Source organism: Scyliorhinus canicula, chromosome 12, assembly GCF_902713615.1.
Source record: "Scyliorhinus canicula chromosome 12, sScyCan1.1, whole genome shotgun sequence".
Lineage (NCBI taxonomy): Eukaryota > Metazoa > Chordata > Chondrichthyes > Carcharhiniformes > Scyliorhinidae > Scyliorhinus > Scyliorhinus canicula.
The window spans coordinates 70760588-70783014 of NC_052157.1; the positions used below are offsets into that span (position 1 = coordinate 70760588).

Here is a 22427-nt window from a genome sequence, read left to right on the forward strand (position 1 = left end):
ACAGAAGTAATTCAGTAGACTCGGTAGTGCCAGCAGCCCCCCCCCCCCCCCTTTTGCCCACTTTTCAATAATGCCCTCCTCACCTGCCTGAGATAGATAACAGAAGATCATCTGCATATAATGAAACCCTGTGCTTGACCCTCCCGCTCAATCCCTCTCCAACCCCTTGAAGCCATCGGCACTATACCCGTCCTCTATACTCAAACCAAAGTATTCCAATCTCATCCTGTTCATCCGAACACTAGCTATTGCCGTCCTGTGCAGCAACCGAGCCCAATCCACGAAGCCCTGCCCAAACCTAAACCGGCCCATCAATTCCAACAAGTACGCCTGATCAAAAGCCATTTCCGCGTACACTACCACCACTACTTTTACATCCTGCCCCTCCAAGGGCATCATAATAACATTGAGCAACCTGTGCACATTTGTCGAAAGCTGCCACCCCTTTATGAACTCCATCTGGACCTCTCCTATTACCCTCGATGCACAGTGCTCTATCCGCAACATCAACACCTTCGCCAACAACTTTGCTTCCACACTTAAAAGCAAAATCGGGCAGTATGACCCACACTGCTCTGGGTCCTTATTGTTCTTTAAAATCAATTAAATGGATGCCTGCGACAATGTGGGTGGGAGCACCCCTCTTACCCTTGACCCATTAAACACCCCTACAAGCAGGTGCCCCAGCTCCACACCAAAATCCTTATAAAACTTGGCTGGAAACCAATCCGGCTCTGGGGCCTTCCCCATCTGCATCGAATCTACACAGTCCATTACGTCCCTCAGCCCAGTCTGGGCCCCTAAACCTGCACCTTCTCCTCCCCACCCGTGGGAACTCCAGCCCCTCCAAGAACTGCCCCATACCCTCCTCCCCAGATTGGGGCTCCAATTCATACTGCCTACTGTGAAAGCCCTCAAATACCCCATCACCCATCCGGGTCCAACACCACTTTGTCTCTCCTGTACCTCGCCCTTCCAATCTCCCTCATCCCTGCTTGCTTCCTCAGTTGTACACTAACATCCTGCTCATTTTTTCGCCATACTCATACACTGCTCCCCTGGTCCTCCAGAATTGCCCTACTGCCTTTCCCCTGGTCACCAACCCAAACTCCACCTGCAGCCTCTGTCTCTCCGTTAATAGCACCTCCTCTAGCAAAACCGAGTGCCTCCAGTCTACCCTCAAAATCTGATTCACTAGCCTCGCTGTCTCCTCTCATTCCACTCTCTCCTGTTGAGCCCGAATCGAGATAAACTCACCCCTTACTATGGTCTCAAGTGTCGCCCATAGCGTGGAGGCTGTGACGTCCCCTGTGTTGTTCACTTCTATACAGCTTTGGGTGGCCGCCCTCACCGTCTCACACACACCCTTATCTGCCAATAATCCCACATCCAACCTCCACTGCAGCCACTGAGCCTCCCCCTGTGTCACCCACAAATCCACCCAGTCAGAGACCACGAGCGCCGAATATTCCGAATTGGCTACCCCCACCAACAGCGCCTGATCCATTTCAAAAAAGCTTCTGACTATCCACTCTTTCTATGCCCCTCATAATTTTGTAGACCTCGATCAGGTCGCTCCTCAACCTCCTTCGTTCCAGTGAAAACAAATTGAGTTTATTCAACCGCTCCTCATAGCTAATTCCCTCCATACCAGGAAACATCCTGGTAAATCTCTTCTGCATCCTCTCTAAAGCCTCCACATCCTTCTGGTAGTGTGGCGACCAGAATTGAACACTACTCCAAGTGTGGCTTAACTAAGGTTCTATACAGCTGCAATATGACTTGCCAATTCTTATACTTATATAGAAGGGGCTGTTTAGCACAGGGCTAATTCGCTGGCTTTGAAAGCAGGCCAGCAGCACGGTTCAATTCCCGTAACAGCCTCCCCGAACAGGCGCCGGAATGTGGCGACTAGGGGCTTTTCACAGTAACTTCATTTGAAGCCTACTTGTGACAATAAGCGATTTTCATACTCAATGCCCTGGCTAATGAAGGCAAGCATGCCGTATGCCTTCTGGACTACCTTCTCCACCTGTGTTGCTCCTTTCAGTGACCTGTGGACTGGACACCTAGATCTCTCTGACTGTCAATACTCTTGAGGGTTCTACCATTCACTGTATATTCCCTACCTGCATTAAACCTTCCAAAATGCTTTACCTCACATTTGTCCAGATTAAACTCCATCTGCCATCTCTCAGCCCGTCTCCAAACTATTTAAATCCTGCTGTATCCTCTGACAGTCCTCATCGTTATTCCACAATTCCACCAACCTTTGTGTCGTCTGCAAACTTACTAATCTGACCAGTTACACTTTCCTCCAAATCATTTATATATACTACGAACAGCACAAGTCCCAGCTCTGATCCCTGCGGAATACCACTAGTCACAGCCCTCCAATCAGAAAAGCACCCTTCCATTGCTACTCTATGCCTTCTGTGACCTTGCCAGTTCTGTATCCATATGCTGCTATTGTGCATCCGTGTTGGAGGAGGTAGATATTGAAGATGGTGGATGGGGTACCAATCAAGCGGGCAATTTAGTTTTAGATGGTGTTGAACTTCTTGAATTGTTGATGGAGTTGCACTCATACAAGCAAGTCAAGAGTATTCCATAACACTCCAGATTGCGCCTTGTGGTTGGTGGACAGGCTTCAGGAATTCAGGAGGTGAATTACTTGCTGTTGAATTCCCAGCTCTAACATGCTCTTGTAGCCATGGCATTTATCTGGTTGGTCCACTGCAGTTTCTGGTCAATGGTACGGCAAGATGTCGATAGCAGAAGATTCAGCAATGTCAGTGCCATTAAATGTCATGGGGTGGTGGTAGATTCTTTCTTCAGAAGGGCAGCACAGTGGCGCAGTGGTTAGCACTGCTGCCTCACGGAGCTGAGGACCCGGGCTCGATCCAGGCCCCAGGTCACAGTATGTGAGGAGTTTTCACAGTCTCCCCATTTCTGCGTGGGTCTCACACCCACAACCCAAAGATGTGTAGAGTAGGTGGATTGGCCACGCTAAATTGCCCCTTAATTGGGAAGAAAAAGATTCTCTCCTCAGGGAGGTCATTACCTGTTAATTGTGCTCTGCCAATGATACTTGCTCCTTATCGAAACCAGAATGTTGTCCAGATCTTGCTGCATATGAACACGGACAGCCAGTATCTGCACAGTCCCAAATTGTGCTGAATATTACGCCACCATTATCCCCACTCTGACCTTATGATAGAAGGAAGGTGATTGATGAAGCAGCTGAAGATGGTTAGGCCTTGCATATTACCCTCAGGACTTCCTGCAGCGATGTCATGTCCTGACATGATGGAGCTCCAAAAATCAGAACCATCTTCCATTGTGCTAGGCATGACCAATGGGTAGTTTCTCCCTGATTCCCATTGACTTCACCTTTACTAGGGCTCCTTGATGGCACCATCAGTCAAATGCTGCCTTGGTGTCAAGGGCAGTCTCTCACCTCTTGAGTTCATCTGTTTTCATCATATTTGGATTATAAAGTTGGAATTAGGTCAGGAGTTGAGTGACGGAATCCAAACTGAGCATTAATGAGCAGATTATTGCTGAGTAAGTGCCACTTCATAGCACTATTGGTGACACTTTCCATGACTTTGTTGATGATCGTGAGCAAACTGATGAGGAAGAAATGGCCAGATTAGATTTGTGCTACTTTTTGAGCAGATTACACAAACACAGTGGTTAGCACTGTTGCTTCCCAGCACCAGGTACCCTGGTTCGTTTCCTGGCTTGGGTCACTGTCTGCAGAGTCTGCACGTTCTCCCCGTGTCTGCATGGATTTCCTCCGGGTGCTCCGGTTTCCTCCCATAAGTCAAAAAAGACGTGCTTGTTAGTTGAATTAGACATTCTGAAATCTTCCATGTACCCGAACAGGCGCCGGAGTGTGGTGACTCTGGCATTTTCACAGTAACTTCATTAATGTAAGCCTACTTGTGACACTGACAAAGATTATTATTGTTATTATTATAAATAGTGGAGTGAATAAAATTAGGGATACCCCTGAGGGTGGAAGTGGAGGAGGCTATTGAAGAGGAAGAGGAAACGCCATGGAGAGATTTTAATCCAATCATTAATCATCAGCAAAGTGATGTAAAGTGTCGTCAATAGTGCTATCAAAGGGCACTTTCTCAGTCTTTGGCATAATCTCAGTTGGGTAAACAATAGCGATAAAATCAGACAGTACTTTTTTCTGATGAACCATCAGATGAATTAAAATGGTTCTTCAGTTTCTTGCTAATTCATAGCTTTAGATCATTGTTAAATTCTAATTTGCCCTTAAAATGAGCATATGCTTGATTTATTTTTAGAATTTTCCATTTGTTTAGGAAATTATTCAAATTTCAAAGATTACAGAAATGGAAAATATGAGGTGTAGGCCATTCATCCTTCAAGCCCGCTCCGCCATTTAATATAATCAGATTGATCATCTATCTCAATGCCATATTCCCACGCTCTCCCCATACCCCTTGATACGTTGAGACCAGGCATCTACTCATTTCCCTCTTAAATATTTTCGGTGACTTGGCCTCCAAAGTCCCTGGGATAGAGAATTCCACAGGTCGACCACCCTCTGAGTGAATGAATTTCTCCTCATTACTGTCTGAAATGGCATACCTCATATCCTGTGACAGTGAGCCTTTGCTTTAGGCCCCAGTCAGAGGAAACATTATCCCCACATCCATTTGATCGCAGAAAACTTTGAAATATTGTATGGGTGATTTGGTAGCACAGTTGCTTCATAGCGCCAGAATCCCAGGTTTGATTTACGGCTTGGGTCACTGTCTGTGCGGAGTCTGCACATTCTCCCCGTGTCTGTGTGGGTTTCCACCCACAAGGCCAAAAGATGTGCTTGTTAGATGAATTGAACATTCTGGATTGTCCCTCACTGTATCTGAATAGGCACTGGAGTGTGGCGACTAAGGGATTTTCACAGTAACTTCATTGCAGTGTTAATGTAAGCCTACTTGTGACAATAATGAAGATTAGTATATTATTATTTGGTTTCCTCAGCCAAATCATTGAAGTATATTGTGAATACCTGGGGCCCAAGCATTGATCCCTGTGAGACTTCCTACTCATTGCCTATCACTTTTAAAAAGATCCATTTATTCCTACTCTCTGTTTCCTGTATTCTAACCACTTCTCAATATATTACCTCCAAACCCATGTGCTTTAATATTTGATGTAAACTTCTCGGGCTGGATTCTCTGATCCCCCAGCTGTGTGTTTCTTGGCAGTTTGACTTTTGCTGGCAGTGGGATTCCATACTCCCGTTTCTTGTCAATGGGATTTCCCCTTGAACCACCCCACGTTGCCGGGAAAGTGTAAAGTATCATCAATACTGCGGGAGTACGCTGCCGGCAGGAACAGAAAATCCCAATGGCCAGAGAATTATGGTCCTCATGCGGAACTTTAAAGCTTCCTCAAAATCCAAATACACCACATCAACTGGTTCTCCCTTATTTTTTCTGTCAGTTACTTCCCTAACCAGTCTGTCATTCTCTGCTTTCTCCCTCTGTCCTTTTTTAAATAGCAGGATTACATTTTCCACCCTCAAATTTGGAATGACTGTTCCAGAATCTGCAGAATTTTGGGAGATAATAACTAACATGATTTCTATGACCACTTCCTTTGGTACTCTATGATGTAGATAACAGATCCTGGGGATTTATTGGATTTCAGTCCCATTAATTCCTCCAGCACTATTCCTTTAGTAATACTAATTTCCCCCAATTCTTCGTTTTCACTCCACCTTTGTTTCCATAGCATATCTGGGAAGTTATTTTTGAAGACAGAACTAAAGTAGTTGTTTAATTGGTCTGTCATTTCCCTGTTCTCTATAAAACATCTCCTGTTTTGGACTGGAAGGGACCTGCATTTGTCTTCACTAATCTTTTTCTTTTTCCATTCTTATAGAAGCTTTTTACAGTCAGCTTTTAAGTCCCTTGCAAGTTTACACTCAGACCCAATTTTCCTGCTTTTAATCAATTGCCTGCTTACCCTTTGTTGAATTCTGAACATTCCCAATCTTCAGGTTTGCTACTTTTTCCAGCAATTTGGATCTATTACTATTCTTAATTTTTTGTTTAGCCATGGTTGGACTGCTTTCCTGTTGTGTTTTTGCTGCAGAAAAGAATCTATAACAGTTGCAAAGCATACATTTGTTCTTTAAATACTAGCCATTGCCTATCCATCATCATGTCTTTTTATAAAGTTCCCCAACCTATCATAGCCAATTCACGATCTTTATTGTTTTCTTTGTTTAGATTTAGGACCCTAGTTTCAGATTGGACTCCACTTGCGATTCCCAATGAACAATTCTACCACGTTTCCAAAAGGATCCGGCAGGGTAAGATTATTAATTAACCCATTCTCATTGTATAACAACATATATAAGATAGGATGTTCCCTAATTAGTTCCTCGACATATTGGTCTGAAAGATCATCTCGTACACCCTCCAGGTATTCCACCACGGCATTATTCACAAAATAAAAAATATTTTCTCCATGTATCAGCCCGAATTAGGAAGAAAGGGCGGAATTCTCCGCACTCACGACGGGGCGGAGAATAGCGGGCGGCGTAAATTTTTACGGCCACGCTGGTCCGACGCCCTCCCGCTATTCTCCCCCCCCCCCCACGCCCGCCTCCCGACACGAATCGCTGCCCGCCGTTTTTTTACGGCGAGCAGCGATTCACCCCTGGCCGATGGGCCGATTTCCAAGGCCTTTACGACCGTTTTTATGAACGTAAAACACACCGGGCGCGATTCTCCCAAGTCACGAAGACTCGGGAAGCTGGCGTCAAAAACGGGCGGGTTTGACGCCAGCCTCCGCCCCCCGACCGGGAACCGATTCTGCTCCCCGGTCAGGGCTAGCATCGCGCGGCCGTGACCACCGGCATAGCGGGCTTAACAAATTTAGTTAAGCCCGCTAGCCAGAGTTAGCGATGGCTGACGCGTCAGATGATATCAGCCGCGCATGCGCGGATTGGACGACTCCAACCCGCGTATGCGCGGATGACGTCATCACGCATATGCGTGAAACCCGCGCATGCGCGGGCCGGTATGCCCCTCAGCCGCCCCGCGAATGGATGCAGCGGGGCGGCGGAGGGAGAAAGAGTGCACGGGGTAAGTACCCGCTGCCCACGATCGGTGGCCACCGATCGCGGGCCCATGGCACCCTTGGCACGGCCGTGGTACTGCAGTGCCAATCGGTGCCATGGTTCCCCAGATTGGGACTTTACGGCCGTTTTTACGAATGGTCAGACCAGGTGTGTTTTACGTTCATAAAAACAGTCGTAAAGGCCTTGGAAATCGGCCCATCGGCCAGAGGTGAATCGCTGCTCGCCGTAAAAAAATGGCAGGCAGCGATTCGTGTCGGGAGGCGGGCGTGGGGGGGGGGGGGGGGTGGAGAATAGCGGGAGGGCGTCGGACCAGCGTGGCCGTAAAAATTTACGGCGGCCGCTATTCTCTGCCCCGTCGTGTGTGCGGAGAATCGCGCCCACCTGGTCTGACCGTTCGTAAAAACGGCCGTAAAGTCCCGATCTGGTGAACCATGGCACCGATTGGCACGGCAGTACCACGGCCGTGCCAAGGGTGCCATGGGCCCGCGATCGGTGGGCACCGATCGCGGGCAGCGGGTACTTGCCCCGCGCACTCTTTCTCCCTCCGCCGCCCTGCTGTATCCATTTGCGGGGCGGGTGAGGGGCATACCGGCCCGCGCATGCGCGGGTTTCACGCATATGGAGTCGTCCAATCCGCGCATGCGCGGCTGACGTCATCCGACGCGTCAGCCGTCGCCATCTCTGGCTAGCGGGCTTAACGAAATTCGCTAAGCCCGCTATGCTGGAGGTCACGGCCGCGCGATGCTAGCCCCGACCGGGGAGCAGAATCGGTTCCCGGTCGGGGGGGAGGAGGCTGGCGTCAAACCCGCCCGTTTTTGACGCCAGCTTCTCAAGTCTTCGTGACTCGGGAGAATCGCGCCCAAAGTGTACAATTTTGATAGAGTTGATACAGATGAGAGTATCTACCCATGCACCTCCCCAAAACTTCATACAAAGTTGTCTTTTAATTTTATGACATGGCAATGAATGATGCTCTGCATTTTAAATGTTATGTTCATTCTAATTTCTTGAAATATCCATCAAAGAATTTGGATGAGTTTAATTTTAGCAGCTTGCTTTGATAGAATTAAAATGATTTATTTTAGTTTTTGGCAACAATGTCATCCTTCAAGGCTTTGCATTATGATTACAACAATGCATGCAATAATCAATTGCTGGCAGATTGTGATGAAATTTAAAGCTTCATTTCATACACCTTGGGCTGGATTCTCTGACGGCGAGTGCTCCGTTTTGCCGGCAGCCCAGGGTTTTCCCGATGGCGTGGGGCTGCCCTACAATGGGAAACCCCATTGACCAGCGGGCAATACGGAGCATCACACCGGCATGCTGAAACAGAAATGTAGCGCAGCGGGGCAGAGAATCCAGCCCCTTATGTGAAATGTAACATTACTCAATTCCTGCTAAGATGGCTGATGGATTTTCAGCAAATCCAAGGCAAAGCAATCCTCCATCATGGCATTTGTAACAGGTATTATGTCATCTTCAGCCATACTGGCTGAAGTCATCCAAGAACGCCCTGCCTTCCCAAGCTTGCCCCTCGCCTGAGGTGTGGTGATGCTCAGGTTAAATCAGCACTAGTCAGCTCCCCCCCAATCAAAGGGGAAAGCAGCCTATGACCATCTGGGACTATGGAAACTTTACTTTTATTTGAATATATGAATTGGAATTTTGAATAGATACCATGACATCAAATGCCCTTTCAATCCACTGCCTCTCTTATACCAAACCAACTGAGGATACAATTGATAAGAATTTGATACATCTTAATCTAAAAGAGAGATTCTTGTTCATGTGCATAGTATTTCAAGAATTTAGTTAAAGCTGATAAATTATATTCTTAATTTATATGTGAGCTTCTTTGGAATCTCAAATTCTGTTACATTCTTCTGAATGGAAGACTAAAATTACCATACGCAATAATGTCAAGAATACCTTGTACACAGACATATAACTATTTAAATATGCTGCTATTATTGTGAAAATATCAAGTGGAGGAACAATCAAGGAAACTGTGGTTTGCAATATTTCTAATTTTCTACGACATGTAAATCTTTGCGTTCCAGAGAAAAAAAATAAACAAATATTTTTGAGAGAGATCATATGAATTCAAAGAATTGCCTTTGTTTCAGTCTGTTGCAACACAAAAAATCTTTAAATTAAATTCAAAGAACTAGTGTATTCACAATACGTGTAGTAAAGCAGGAAAACACCATCTGAGAAATGTCTGATGTACTGGCCTAGACCCTTGATGCTTAGCCCGTGATATTATTTCATCAACAACCTAATCGACTCCATTGCAATCCCGGGGCTAAACTGATCCTCAATGCAGATTGGTGCTTTTTTTTCTGGAATGCCCTGCTGGGTGACTCTCTGTGTGTTTGGTTTCAGTTGCATGTTTTGGGGGCAAAGCTGAAGAAGGCTTTACGTTCTCACTCCCTGAAGGGGTGGATCTCTCTGAAAAACTCCAGTTGGATGTTCTGTTTTCTCCTCAGCTCAGCTAGTGGGCATTCTCAGTGAGACTGTTTCTTCAAGTCAGGGTTTTGACTGGAACGATAGAGCTCAGCTACCTTCAAAAGGGATTCCTTTTGAATCCCTCTCCCAGAAGGGGTGCAATTCTATCTCAGATCTTAGCTGGAACTCCCTTCAGGTAAACAGAGCATTCAAAACCTGAAGATAAAGCTAGGGATGGGGAACTTTCCAGATTCCTCTCCCATTAAAGGGTGCTATGTCTTTTCGTCCGACGTCATTTCGTCCAACGACACTTCGTCCACGTCTTTTGGTCCAACGTCTTTTTGTCCGCACGTCTTTTGGTCCAACGTCTTTTTGTCCGATGATTTTTTTCGTCAAAGACTTTTTGTGACTTGTTACGTTTTTTTGTCGGATGATTTTTTTTGTCAAAGACTTTTTGTAACTTGACTTTTTGTAACTTGCTTAGTAGCACTCCACTCCACTCCCCACATTAACTTTTTGTAAATAGAAATCTTCTCTAATGCACATAGCAAGATATAATACGCAATAAAGGATTTTTATTACCGGTCTCTTTCCTTTAACGAGCCTCATTAAAGGAGAGTTATTATCGTTCTCTTTCCTTTAACGAGCCTCGTTAAAGGATAGATATTATCGTTCTCTTTCTTAATTCGCCCATCCCGAAATGGCAAAGTTCATTGTGTCAACGAAGAGTAAAAGGAAAGTAGCTGATAGAAATAACTATATCTACAATTTTCATTCGAGCAGTCCAAACCTAGGAAAAGAATACTGGAGATGTGAGAAAAGAAGGCTATGTTCAGTGCGGATTCACACGGTAACGGAAAACAATGAGCCGAAAATTATTTATTTCTCTAATGAGCACCTTCATCCAGCTGATGTTGATTCGTTAAATGCTAGAAAAGCAGTTGCAGAAATAAAGCATGAAGCAGTGGAAAACATAGCAGCAAGTTCACGTAGCATACTAGCAGCCAAGTTTACGCAGCTATCAGAAAATACCTGCTCTCAACTCCCTAGGTTGCCCGTCGTCTCAAGGACTATTCAAAGGTGCCGACAAAAAAATTCTGGATTTCCCGCTAATCCAGCGGCTAGACACGGTTTTGAAATACCTGACAAATATTGTAAACTTGACAATGGCGAACAGTTTCTGAGATACGATTCGGGCGCCGAGGATCAACAGCGCTTACTAGTATTCGCATCAGAAAGTGCTCTTCAGGATTTAGCATCATATCGTCATTGGGCATGCGATGGGACATTCAAGATTGTGCCACAACAGTGGTTTCAACTGTTCTGCATTCATGTACAAGTTAAAGGAAGCAGTTTTCCACGGGTCTTTGCATTACTGCCGAATAAAAGAAAGCAGACGTACGAATTATTCTTTGACCAATTGAAAATTATGCAACCTAATGCAGATCCGATTGATATCATGGCAGATTTCGAAGTTGCAGTTCACAAGGCAATTAATTCATCATTCCTTAATTCATCTGTCGTGGCATGTTTGTTTCATTTGAGCCAATCTGTGTTTCAAAAAATTACCGATTTAGGCCTCAAAGAAAAATACAATACAGACTCTGAATTCTGTCTTAAAATTCGATGTTTTTCAGCATTAGCTTTCCTCCCCGTTGAAGATGTCGAAGAGGCTTATGAAGATTTGATAGACGATGAAGAAATACCTGCTGAATTCATCGTTTACTTCGACTTGACTTACATAGGCATTGTGAGAGGACGTGGTGCCAGACGAAGGAGAGAAACACTTACATTCCCGACAGCTGTATGGAATGTTAATCAGCGTGTTCTACAAGATCTACCGAGAACAAATAATGCTGCTGAGGGGTTTCATTCTGCGATAAAGCGTTCGGCGGGTGGAGCTCATTTGAATATCTGGAGGTTAATCAAAACTCTGAAGGAAGAGGAAGGGTTCATAATAGGCAAAAAGGCTCAAATTCTTCGGGGAGATCAGTTGACTTCATGTACGCGATATAAGAAAATAACTGAACGCCTCAAAAGATTGGTCGTCGAATATGATTCTACAATAAAAATTGATTTCTTGAGGAATGTTGCTTACAATTTACATCAATTTTAAGTAATTTTGGGAATTTTAGTAATTAGTAAACTTTTAGATTTTTTAACTGCATTTTTAGATTTTTTAACTGCATTTTTCAACTTGCATTTTACTTGCATTTTATCAATTACTTGCATTTTAGCAATTAAATTCGCATTTTAGCAATTAAATTCACTTGCTGTATTGTACTTGCATTTTATCAATTAAATGGTTTTATACGGACTTAATTTGTAATTGGTTAATTGGACGAAGTGACGTTGATAATTGGACAAAGTGACGTTGGACCAAAAGACGGGCGGACAAAAAGACGTTGGACCAAAAGACGTGGACGAAGTGTCGTTGGACGAAGTGACGTCGGACAAAAAGACGCGACACGCCATTAAAGGTACCCGACCACTCGAAGGCCTCGCAAAAACTGCTGCACTGATATTCTGTTTAAATGAGACAGGCTTTTGGTCAGCCTGCTGAAGCTGACCACATACCAGAAACTGAGCAGACCTGAAGTACATCTTCCGAGGGTAAGGCTCAGCTCAACTCAAGTTGAAGTGTGTCCCTAGAGGGAATCTCACAGCCAAAGAATCCTGCCTGAGTGGCCCAGCTTGAAGATCCAAACCAACTGATGGTTTTCAACACCTCGCATTCTGAAGAGAAATTAAAAATGAAAATCGCTTATTGTCACAAGTAGGCTTCAAATGAAGTTACTGTGAAAAGCCCCTAGTCGCCACATTCCGGCGCCTGTTCGGGAAGGCTGGTACGGGAATTGAACTGTGCTGCTGGCCTGCATTGGTCTGCTTTCAAAGCCAGCGATTTAGCCGTGTGCTAAACCAGCCCCTCAAAGTGGAGATGCCGGGGATTGAACTCCGGGCCTCATACATGCAAAGATCACTGCCTACAAAGAATTCAACCTCAGCAGTTAAGATCTTCAAATATCTCAGATTTTTCAATCCTTGTTATTTTTTAACCTTTCCTACCCCTCCTACCATGTCTCTCTTGTGCGAGTCTGGGTGGGTGGGGGGGGGGGGGGGGAACAGTGTTTGGGGAATAGGTACATTAGAAGACCATCATTCCATTCTTACTACTATTATATAGTCATAGAACATAGAACATAGAACAGTACAGCACAGAACAGGCCCTTCGGCCCTCAATGTTGTGCCGAGCAATGATTACCCTACTCAAACCCACGTATCCACCCTATACCCGTAACCCAACAACCCACCCCCCTTAACCTTACTTTTTAGGACACTACGGGCAATTTATCATGGCCAATCCACCTAACCCGCACATCTTTGGACTGTGGGAGGAGACCGGAGCACCTGGAGGAAACCCACGCACACACGGGGAGGACGTGCAGACTCCGCACAGACAGTGACCCAGCCGGGAATCGAACCTGGGACCCTGGAGCTGTGAAGCATTTATGCTAACCACCATGCTACCGTGCTGCCCACTTCCTTATTATAAATAAACAGATTTTTTTATGTTTTCCTTACAAATCTGGTTCCTGTAACTCATTGGAAGAGTCAAGGGTTAAAGATCTTAGGATAATACATAAAATATTGGTTACTTCACTTATGTTAGGACCCCAGAGGTCTGTGTGACTGGAATTGACTGTACACTCACCCAGGGTGTTGTAACAAGAGCAATTTGTCCCTAAATGTGATAAATTCCAAATATTTGCCAACTTCTAGAGAGTACTGGACCCCGTATCTGTCTTGGAAATATCATTCATTTTGGTGCCAATTGAAAATTATATTCCAGTGCTTCTGGACAAACCACCACTTCAATTAAATAGCATCTTTGAAGATATTTTGCAATCGCTTAGGGGTACAGGCCCCATTCAGAACTTTTAGTGGAACAGGAATGTCTCTGAGAGTGTGATGATTACAATATGATGTTATTAATCTGAGGAATTTACAGGTGTATTGTTTGAAACACTGTGTTTTTTGTAAATATTAGTTCAGAGAACCAATTACTTTAGGTTTAAAACAGTACAACCCCAACATTTAGGAGTTGTACTAAATGTACAAACTTAGGAGGTGGTGGGGAGAGTGCAGGATAGCACAGTGGTGGAGAAACTTAGAAATCCCAGGGGCATGGCAGTACCACCAAATTTAACAGTAGTACCCACTTATAAATTTGAGCTTTGATTTTTTTTGATTGTTAATCTGGTAGGCTATCATGTTAGAATACTAACAGCTAAAGGTTGTAACCTGCGTTGACAGGGTTTAGAAAGTTGAGAATGGAAATTATAGAAGTGGAGGGTGGGCAATAGGTGTCATTTATTGCTACAGTGAGAGAGGTTGTGATTGGTGAAGAGGGAGTTCAGCGATGATACCTTTGAAAACTGAATAGCTAAGATGCCACTAGAGTAGTTTTACATAAATTACTTTATTAAGGATTGAGGTGAATTATAGGATGTGTACGGAGTAATCATTATTAACCATTAAACATGTAATCAAATGGGATTTAGGATAGCTAACTTGATCAAAAGGACATCACTTCTGCTATCCTGTCTTTGTAAAACAATCCAGGATGGTGCTCATGCTGTCCTGTTTCTCACAGACAATGAGTGCACAGCAAATTACCAGTAAACATAGCTGTCAGGATGAGGATCAATCATGGGCTGCTCACAATGCTACTGAGTGAAGTTTAAACATTGCTTGCAATTCTATTGGATAAGTTTAAACGTAGCAGCTTCAGGGATTGGATCGTGTCCAACTGGGGTAGGCTATTGATTTTTGAAAATTGTATAAATGCTATGTTCCGGTCTTTGTTCAGCAGAACAGATCTTGACAGCTATCCAGGCCTGTTCTCCGTATATACGCCACAAGCTTGATTAAATAGCCACCTTGTCAGATTGTGGATGTGTTTGTTGCTCTCTGTACTGAGTTGAGCCACAGGGAATAACCCCACATGGAATCTGACTCAATGCCCAGGTCTTGAAATCGCTCCTACAATTGGCAGCAGAGAGGCTGAAAGGTTTGGCAGAGGGGGCTCCTCATTGTGATTCACCTGGTCCGCTCCCGGTGGCGAGTTCCGGATCACCCAAAGATGGCAAGAAAATCATTAACCCTCATTTGCATTGATTTCAATCTCATTAGAGAGATTGAAGCTGAATGCAACGGCCTCCCGGAAATTATCCGACTCGTCAGTGAGAAATCATACGATCATCGTTTGTTACTCCTTTTAAAAATGTGAAGCTGGTGCAATGGCTTCTGAGGGGAAGTGAGACGGTACGTAACCCTTTCCATGTTCCATCATGCGGCACAGGGGCACAGTGGCTGCTGCCCAAGTGCTGGAGGCGGGCGGTGGGGGGGGGGGAACGGGAAACCAACCCCTTGGGCTTGGTCAGGGGCCTGAAGCATTCCAGGTCAAGGCTAATCGGGGGAGGGGGAAGGTTAAGGGGTTTTGCATCTGTGAGGTCTCAAGCCATATGTAAGTATTGTGGAGATCCATAACAGGGACAATCTGCACCAAACACTTCCAGGACAGAGCCCTGCTCTGACTTCAATGCTGAAAGTCAATTTCACTGCCATTAACTGTGAGCAGTGTCTAGCTTCACAGCTGAAAACTATTGCAAATAACGAATTAACCTGGTTAGTTGTGAGAGCACTTCATAGCTGCAGGTTGTGCTTGCTGTTTGCTCCTGCTGTTGACTGCAAATGCCTGTAGGCTGGTGCTGCTGTTTTCTTCCATTTCTGTAGACAGAAAGAAGGACAAATTTTTCGAAGATAACTGGGTCCTAGAATACTAGTTTCAGGGGGCATATGAGTCAGATATATGCCATGTATGCAGAAGACAATCCAGTTTGAAGTTAGAAGACTCTGAGGGACCTGGTGTGTGACATTGATCCAAATTGGTCATCTGATGATACCATTGAAGAAATGATTTTGCAGGTTGCTGATGCTTTTGTTGCTGGTGTGGTAAGTGTTGCATGTAACTGGCACGTTACCACATGTTAAACACACAGGCAGTCAAGGATGTTCAACTGCACAGTGGAATCTGTGGATGCCAGGATTCGGTTCCAGTGAGATTGGACCATGTGGAAGGGCCTGCACAGCTGCAGCTCCTGAATGGGAAATGGTACTGATGCATGGTACAGATCATTTCTATGACAAAGTTCTGGACATGATCTCCGGGTAAGCGTTCTCCAAGGCGGCCTTCAGGATGGGCTACAAAGCAAAATTGCCGAGCAGAAACTTGTAGCCAAATTCCGCACACATGAGTACAGCCTCAACCGGGACCTTGGATTCATGTCGCATTACATTCATCCCCTATCATCTGACCTGGGCTTGCAAAATCCTACCAACTGTCCTGGCTTGAGACATTTCACACCTCTTTAACCTGGGATGACCCCTATCTCTAGATCTGTAAAGACTTAGTTACCTGCAAATGCTCGCATTCAAAACATCGTTTTGCATCTTTGACTTTGTCTATATTGGTGTGGACCAGGGTTTAGAGAACCCCAAAGTGTATAATGGAGTTCACCTGACCCACAACTTTTAATAAATTGTGGTATGGTGAGAACACGGCCCACTCTACAGGTGTGGTACAGCAGAAATGGAACTATGAACTCAAGTTAATCTTTTTAAAACATACAGTGAACATCTTAGCAACCATTAATTCAAATACAACCCCCAAAGAATACAACACTAAGAAATCCATAAGCTGTCCTTTTAACATCCAGAAGACTTTTTTTAAATTTAAACAGAAGCACATCAGGTTAAAGTGACTACTGTTATTAGTTTCAAATCACCAGTATTGATTTAGTCTTCAGATTACAGAGAAACTCTAATAGACCTTCTGGCTGTGACTGCAGCTATCCAGCTCGGAAAACGAAACTAAAACACACCCTGCAGCAAACAGCCTAAAATGAAAGTAAAAAGCTGACAGACAGCCCAACTCCACCCACTCTGACATCACTGCAGTAATAAACACCCATTTCAAAAAGATACTCTCACTACAGATACTTATATACACACCCATTTATAAGCACCCATTTCTAAAAGATACATTTCTTAAACACCCATTTCTTTTTTTTAAATTTAGATTACCCAATTATTTTTTCCAATTAAGGGGCAATTTAGCGTGGCCAATCCACCTACTCTGCACATTTTTGGGTTGTGGGGGCGAAACCCACGCAGACATGGGGAAAATGTGCAAACTCCACAAGGACAGTGACCCAGAGCCGGGATCGAACCTGGGACCTCAGCGCCGTGAGGCGGTTGTGCTAACCACTAGGCCACCGTGCTGCCCTAAACACCCATTTCTTAAAGGTACTCTTACATGACAATATATATATGTTTCTGGAACATACCTCTTCATTCACCTGGGGAAGGAGCAGTGCTCCCAAAGCTAGTGATTTGAAACAAACCTGTTGGACTTTGACTTGGTGCTGTAAGACTTCTCACTGCGCTCGCTAAGTCCAATGCCGGCATCTCCACATCAAGTTTATATTGGAATAGCTGATCTATTAGTGCAATAGCAGGAGGCGTTACTGGCAGAATAAAATTCTGCCGGTGGTCAGGAGCAGTTGACATTTTGCATGTGGGGGTGAGGGTTTGGCAGAAAGGGCCGCCCCGAAGCTGTGCTGTCTCAGGACCACTCCTCATACCTCCCACACCGCTGCCAGTCTGGGCAGCAACTGCTGCAATTCTGGCTGTGGTGTTTCTAAAAGCAACTTTTTACCCAACAATTCTTCCATGAAACCCCACATTCCAGGGTCGTGACTGGAATGCATGCCCTCCGTCCTCTCTACCCTCCTTCCCCCTCCACCCTCCTCTCCGAGTTCACTCATAACCAACAATTCATGAATAGTATTAATCCCCACGGTGGCCAATTTCCCTTCTTTTGACTGTTTGTGAAATGTCCTTTATCTTTTGTCCGTTATTTCTCTGAAAGCCTGCTGGGCACAAACAGAAAATGCTGCAAAGTCGCCGCAGTTTTGGCAGCATCTGTGCGGAGACGGGAACAGAATAAACGTTTCTATTCCACATGTCCCTGGGACTCTGAGTCATCAACACCCCATATTCACGCCCCCACCCCGGGGAGGTGTCCCTGATTTTGTTTCAGGTGAGTTTCTCACCAGTCCCACTCCCCAAAAGCTCGTCAAAAGGGTCAAGAGAGTTCTGCACAAGCGTTCTCGCTCCTGATGATGTCACAACGCAGTGTGCACAGGGCAGGGGCAGAGATTCACAGGACAGAAGCGGCCCTTCGGCCCATCCACAAAGACCTGTCACTTACCCAGGACATGCAGAGTGAGGGTTGCTAATACATCAGTGCCGCCACCAGTCGGACTCATGTTAACAGTGTAATCTCCACTGTCCGAAACTCTCACTGACTTCAGCAGGAGTGATCCGTTCGCCAGGAATAACTCAGCCCGTTCTCCGTAATTACTTCTGAAACCAATTGTTGATCCGATCCACACGACAATATCTATGTTCGTGGTCGTGGTCGTGTTCTTGTAATCCCAGCCCCCACCCCCCGCCGCAGCTGACGGCTTCACTGAGAAAAACGCGTTTCCTCCTTCGGCCACATTAATCTGTCTGTTTTCTGTCAGGATGGTAAAATCCTGGGGCTGAGCTGAGGAAAGAAAATCACATTGAGAGAAACGCTCACACTCAACACAACAGAGACTTTTCTAAAGTGACAATAACAACATCCCCTGATTCTCTCTGACTGGCTCTGACTGTCTAGTTTCTCCAATCACTAAAAGAAATGAGATGAGAAAATGACCCTCACCCACTGAGATCAATAAACAAAACGCTCCGGCGGTCAGTGTGAGTCTGTCCATCCTGAGAGAACAGCACCAGTCCCTGTTCCACTCGGTGACTGATCCGCTCTTCCTGCTGTACACAGCACATCAGTTCCAGCATTTACAGAAATCGCAATGACAAAGCGCTTTTCACCAGAGAGGAAGTTGTGCAATTGAAACGTTTCGGTACCAATATGTTTATTTCAGAAACGTTGCTGTATCTGCCCCTTTTCAATAGTATTCCATCTCTTTCCCGAAGTTGGGGCACGAGAGCACGGTAGCATTGCAGCTTCACAGCGCCAGTTCGATTCCCAGCTTGGGTCACTGTCAGTGCGGAGCCTGCACGTTCTCCCCGTGTCTGCCTGGGTTTCCTCCAGTATCATCCCACAAAGTTGCAAAAGACGTTGTTTTCAGGTGAATTGGACACTCTGGGGTCTCCCTCACTGTGCCCAAGCAGGTGCAGAGTGTGGCAATTCGGGGATTTTCACAGTAACTTCATTGCAGTGTTAATATAAACCTACTTTTGACACTAATAAAGATTATTATATTTATCCCAGATCAAGAAATGTTGGGAGGCGGTGGTACTGGCATTGTCGCAGGACTAATAATCCAGAGACCCAGAGGACTGTTTTTGGGTCCCAGGTTCAAATCCTGCCACTGCAGGTGGTGAAAGTTGAATGAGAACCCAATGATGACCATCAAACCATTGTTGATTGTTGTAAGAAACCATCTGTCCTTAAGGGAAGGAAATCTGCCATCCTTATGCGACTCCAGACTCACAGCAATGTGGTTGATTCTAACTTCCCTGCAAGGGCAATTAGGGATGGTCAATAAATGATAGAGGAGGTAGAACAGCTGGGATCTACTTCTAAGTCTGTATAATGTTCTGGTCAGACCCTATTTCGAGTGTTGTGAGCAGTTTTGGCCCCGTATCTAAGGAAGGATGTGCTGGCCTTGGAGGTTCGCAAGCATAAACCCTGGAATGAAGATCTTGTTAGATGCGGATTGGTTGAGGACTCTGGAAGTTGAGTACTTGGAGTTTAGAAGGAGGAGGGGGAATCTTATTTAATCTTACAGGATACTGAGAGGCCTAAATAGAGTGGACATGGAGAGGATGTTTCCACTTGTAGGAAATATTAGAACCCAAGGGCACAGCCTCAGACTGAGAGGCGGTATCCTTGAAACCTGAGAAGAGGAGTAAACTCTTTAGCCAGAGGATGGTGAGTCTCTGGAACTCATTGCTGCAGAAGGCTGTGAGTTCTCCCCTACCATTCCTGGACGCTGCCACACACAGTATTTTAATCACTCTCTGCTGGCCGTCTGCAATCTGTTGCCTCTGCCCTAAACTTGAGAATATCCATCCCAAACATCTCCATGTCTCTGTTTAATTCGCTGCTTAAAACCTTCCTTCTTGTCCAAGGCTTTGGTCACATGTCCTGATGTCCTTCTATTGCCTGGGGTCACATTTGGTTAGCAATAGGAATGCTAAGCAACTTGTGACGTTTGTTTGGTTAAAGGGGCTACAAAAATGTCCATTTCTTTTTTAATGGATCTTTGCAATTGAAGGAATGAATTGCCCTTCAGAAGGTGGCAGTGAGCTGCCTCCTTCAATCACTGCAGTTCCCGTGGTTTATGTACACCCATCGCTCTGCTGTGAGGGAGGGATCTCCACTTCTCTGTTCAAAATCACTTCCGTGATAAAGGTTTTAGTCAGTTGTCCTAATGTCTCCTTTTGCCAAGGTCAAATTTTGTTTAGTAACAGGATTGCAGAGCAATTTCAGACATTGTATTCGGATTGAAGAGACTATTTAAATGTAAGTTGTTCTGTAAAACTCCATCAGATAAATATTCTTCCTGATCCGGGAACACAAATCAGATGCAATGATATTGGCCACCCAAAAGGCAATGGCACTGACTACAATAGAATTGAAAAGTCAGGGGTTATACAAGTGAGAGTTTTCACACCTTCACACTCTGCTTTCTTGCTTTTTCCTGCACCTTGGTCAGTTTCTGTCCCTTGGCCACTCTGAACCTTTGCTCCTCAGCTGCACTCTGATCACTGTCCTTGTCACCCTCTCCCTTTCCCTGTGCTCTCCACCACACAGTCCTTTACCCCCCTTACGCACTTTGTTCAGCTGCCCTCACCCTAAGTCCAATCACCATAAACTGAGTTTCTCGCAACAGGAAGCAAGTGGAACATAGCCTGTCTGCTGGGAAGAAACGTGATTCAGGTTGCAGACTTCATCTCGGCTCTTGTGTGGCAGCAACATTGATGCATAGAGCTGAGTTAACAGTGTGTAGGCCCAATGGCAGCCAAGGACACGCCAGGTGATGGTGTTGCTTGACTGCCTCTATTTGTAAAATGTAGTGCCCCTACCCTCTCCACAGTCCGAAGCTGTCACTGACTTCAGAAGGGATTCTTTACAAAGGAAGAACTCAATCCTCGGCTCTCAGTATCCAATAATTATAGCATTAGGTGGAATAATCCACTGACCAATATATTTTTCCCCAAGTCTCAGCCCCATTTGCCCTTCAGATGTCGAGTTCATCGAAAAAAAGTGAGTTGCCCAGGACAGTCACTGAATGTTTTCTCACAGGAAGGTAAAACCCTAAGTCAAAATAACGGGTCAAATTCAACACAGTATATTATATATTTCTAAAGTGAGAACATCATTTTTTTTTAATGATAATCTTTTCTGTATTGATTCTCTAATCATTAAAGAGCAATGAGGCGGGTAAGCTGGTTAAGGAGAAAATCAAAGCTGTACTGCGAGAGGACACTTCAAAGGGCTCATGCAGGGAGACAATAGAGGTAGAGCTCAGGAATAAGAAGGGTACGATCACAATGTTAGGGGTTTACTACAGGCCTCACAACAACCAATGGGAGATAAAGAGCAGATATGTAGACAGATTTTGCAAAGATGTAAAAGAAACAAAGTTGTTGTGGGGGGTGATTTTTAAGTTCCCCTATATTGACTGGGACTCACTTAATGCAAGAGGGTTACATAGAACATAGAACAGTACAGCACAGAACAGGCCCTTCGGCTCTCGATGTTGTGCCGAGCAATGATCACCCCACTTAAACCCACGTAACCCGTATCCCCGTAACCCAACAATCCCCCCATTAACCTTACACTACGGGCAATTTAGCATGGCCAATCCACCTAAGGGTTGGATGGGATAGAATTTGTAAGGCGAATCCAGGGGGTTCCTTGAAACAATATGTAGATAATTCAACTACGAAAGGGGCTGTACTGGACCTGGTAGTGGGGAATGGCTGAGGCAGGTGATCAAAGTTTCAGGAGGGGGTATTTTGGGAATAGTGACCATAATTCCATAAGTTTTAAGGCACTCATGGAAAAGGATGAGTTATCCTTGGATGAAGGTGCCTCAATCATGGAAAGATTAATTACAACAATATTAGATAGGAACTGAAGAATTTAGATTGGGGATGGCTGTTTGAGGGTGAATCAACAGCTGATACATGGGAGTCTTTCAAGCGTCAGCTGATTAGAATTCAGGACCGGCATGTTCCTGTGTAGATGAAGGATAAGTATGGCAAGTTTGAGGAACCTCGGTTAATGAGGGAAATTGTGAGCCTGGTCAAAAAGAAAGCATTCATAAGGCCTAGTAGGCGGAGAACAGACCAAGCCTTTGAAGAATATAAGTAAAGTAGAAAGGAAGTTAAGCAAGGAGTCAGGGCTAAAGGCAGTGATGAAAAGTCCTTGCATGCAGGATTAAGGAGAATCCCAAGACATTTTATACATATACAAAGAGCAAGAGGGTAGCCAGGGAAATGATTGGTCCACTCAAGGAAAGAGGAGGGAATCTATGCGTGGAGCCAGAGGAAGAGGGCGACGTACTAAAGGAATACTTTGCATCAATATTGACCAAAGAGAAAGACTTGGTGGATGATGAGTCTAGGGAAGGGTGTGGAGATATTCTGGGTCATGTCAAGATCAAAAAGGAGGCGGTGTGAGGCATCTCAA

General features: G+C 45.0%; 1 protein-coding gene across 7 annotated transcripts in view; it reads right to left on the reverse strand.

The window, feature by feature from the left end:
- Positions 1-22427, reverse strand: part of LOC119974525 (carcinoembryonic antigen-related cell adhesion molecule 5-like) — a 112794-nt gene that overhangs the window by 74319 nt on the left and 16048 nt on the right. For 3 of the 7 annotated variants that reach the window (XM_038813472.1, XM_038813471.1, XM_038813473.1), the window contains exon 3: positions 17928-18266. The exons of 1 other annotated variant lie outside the window; for it this stretch is intronic. In XM_038813472.1, the coding sequence (XP_038669400.1) occupies positions 17928-18266 (339 nt within the window). Of the gene's footprint in view, positions 1-17927; positions 18267-18425; positions 18576-22427 lie in introns of those variants that run through there. 3 more of the 7 variants (XM_038813475.1, XM_038813474.1, XM_038813477.1) reach the window with 3 other exon arrangements.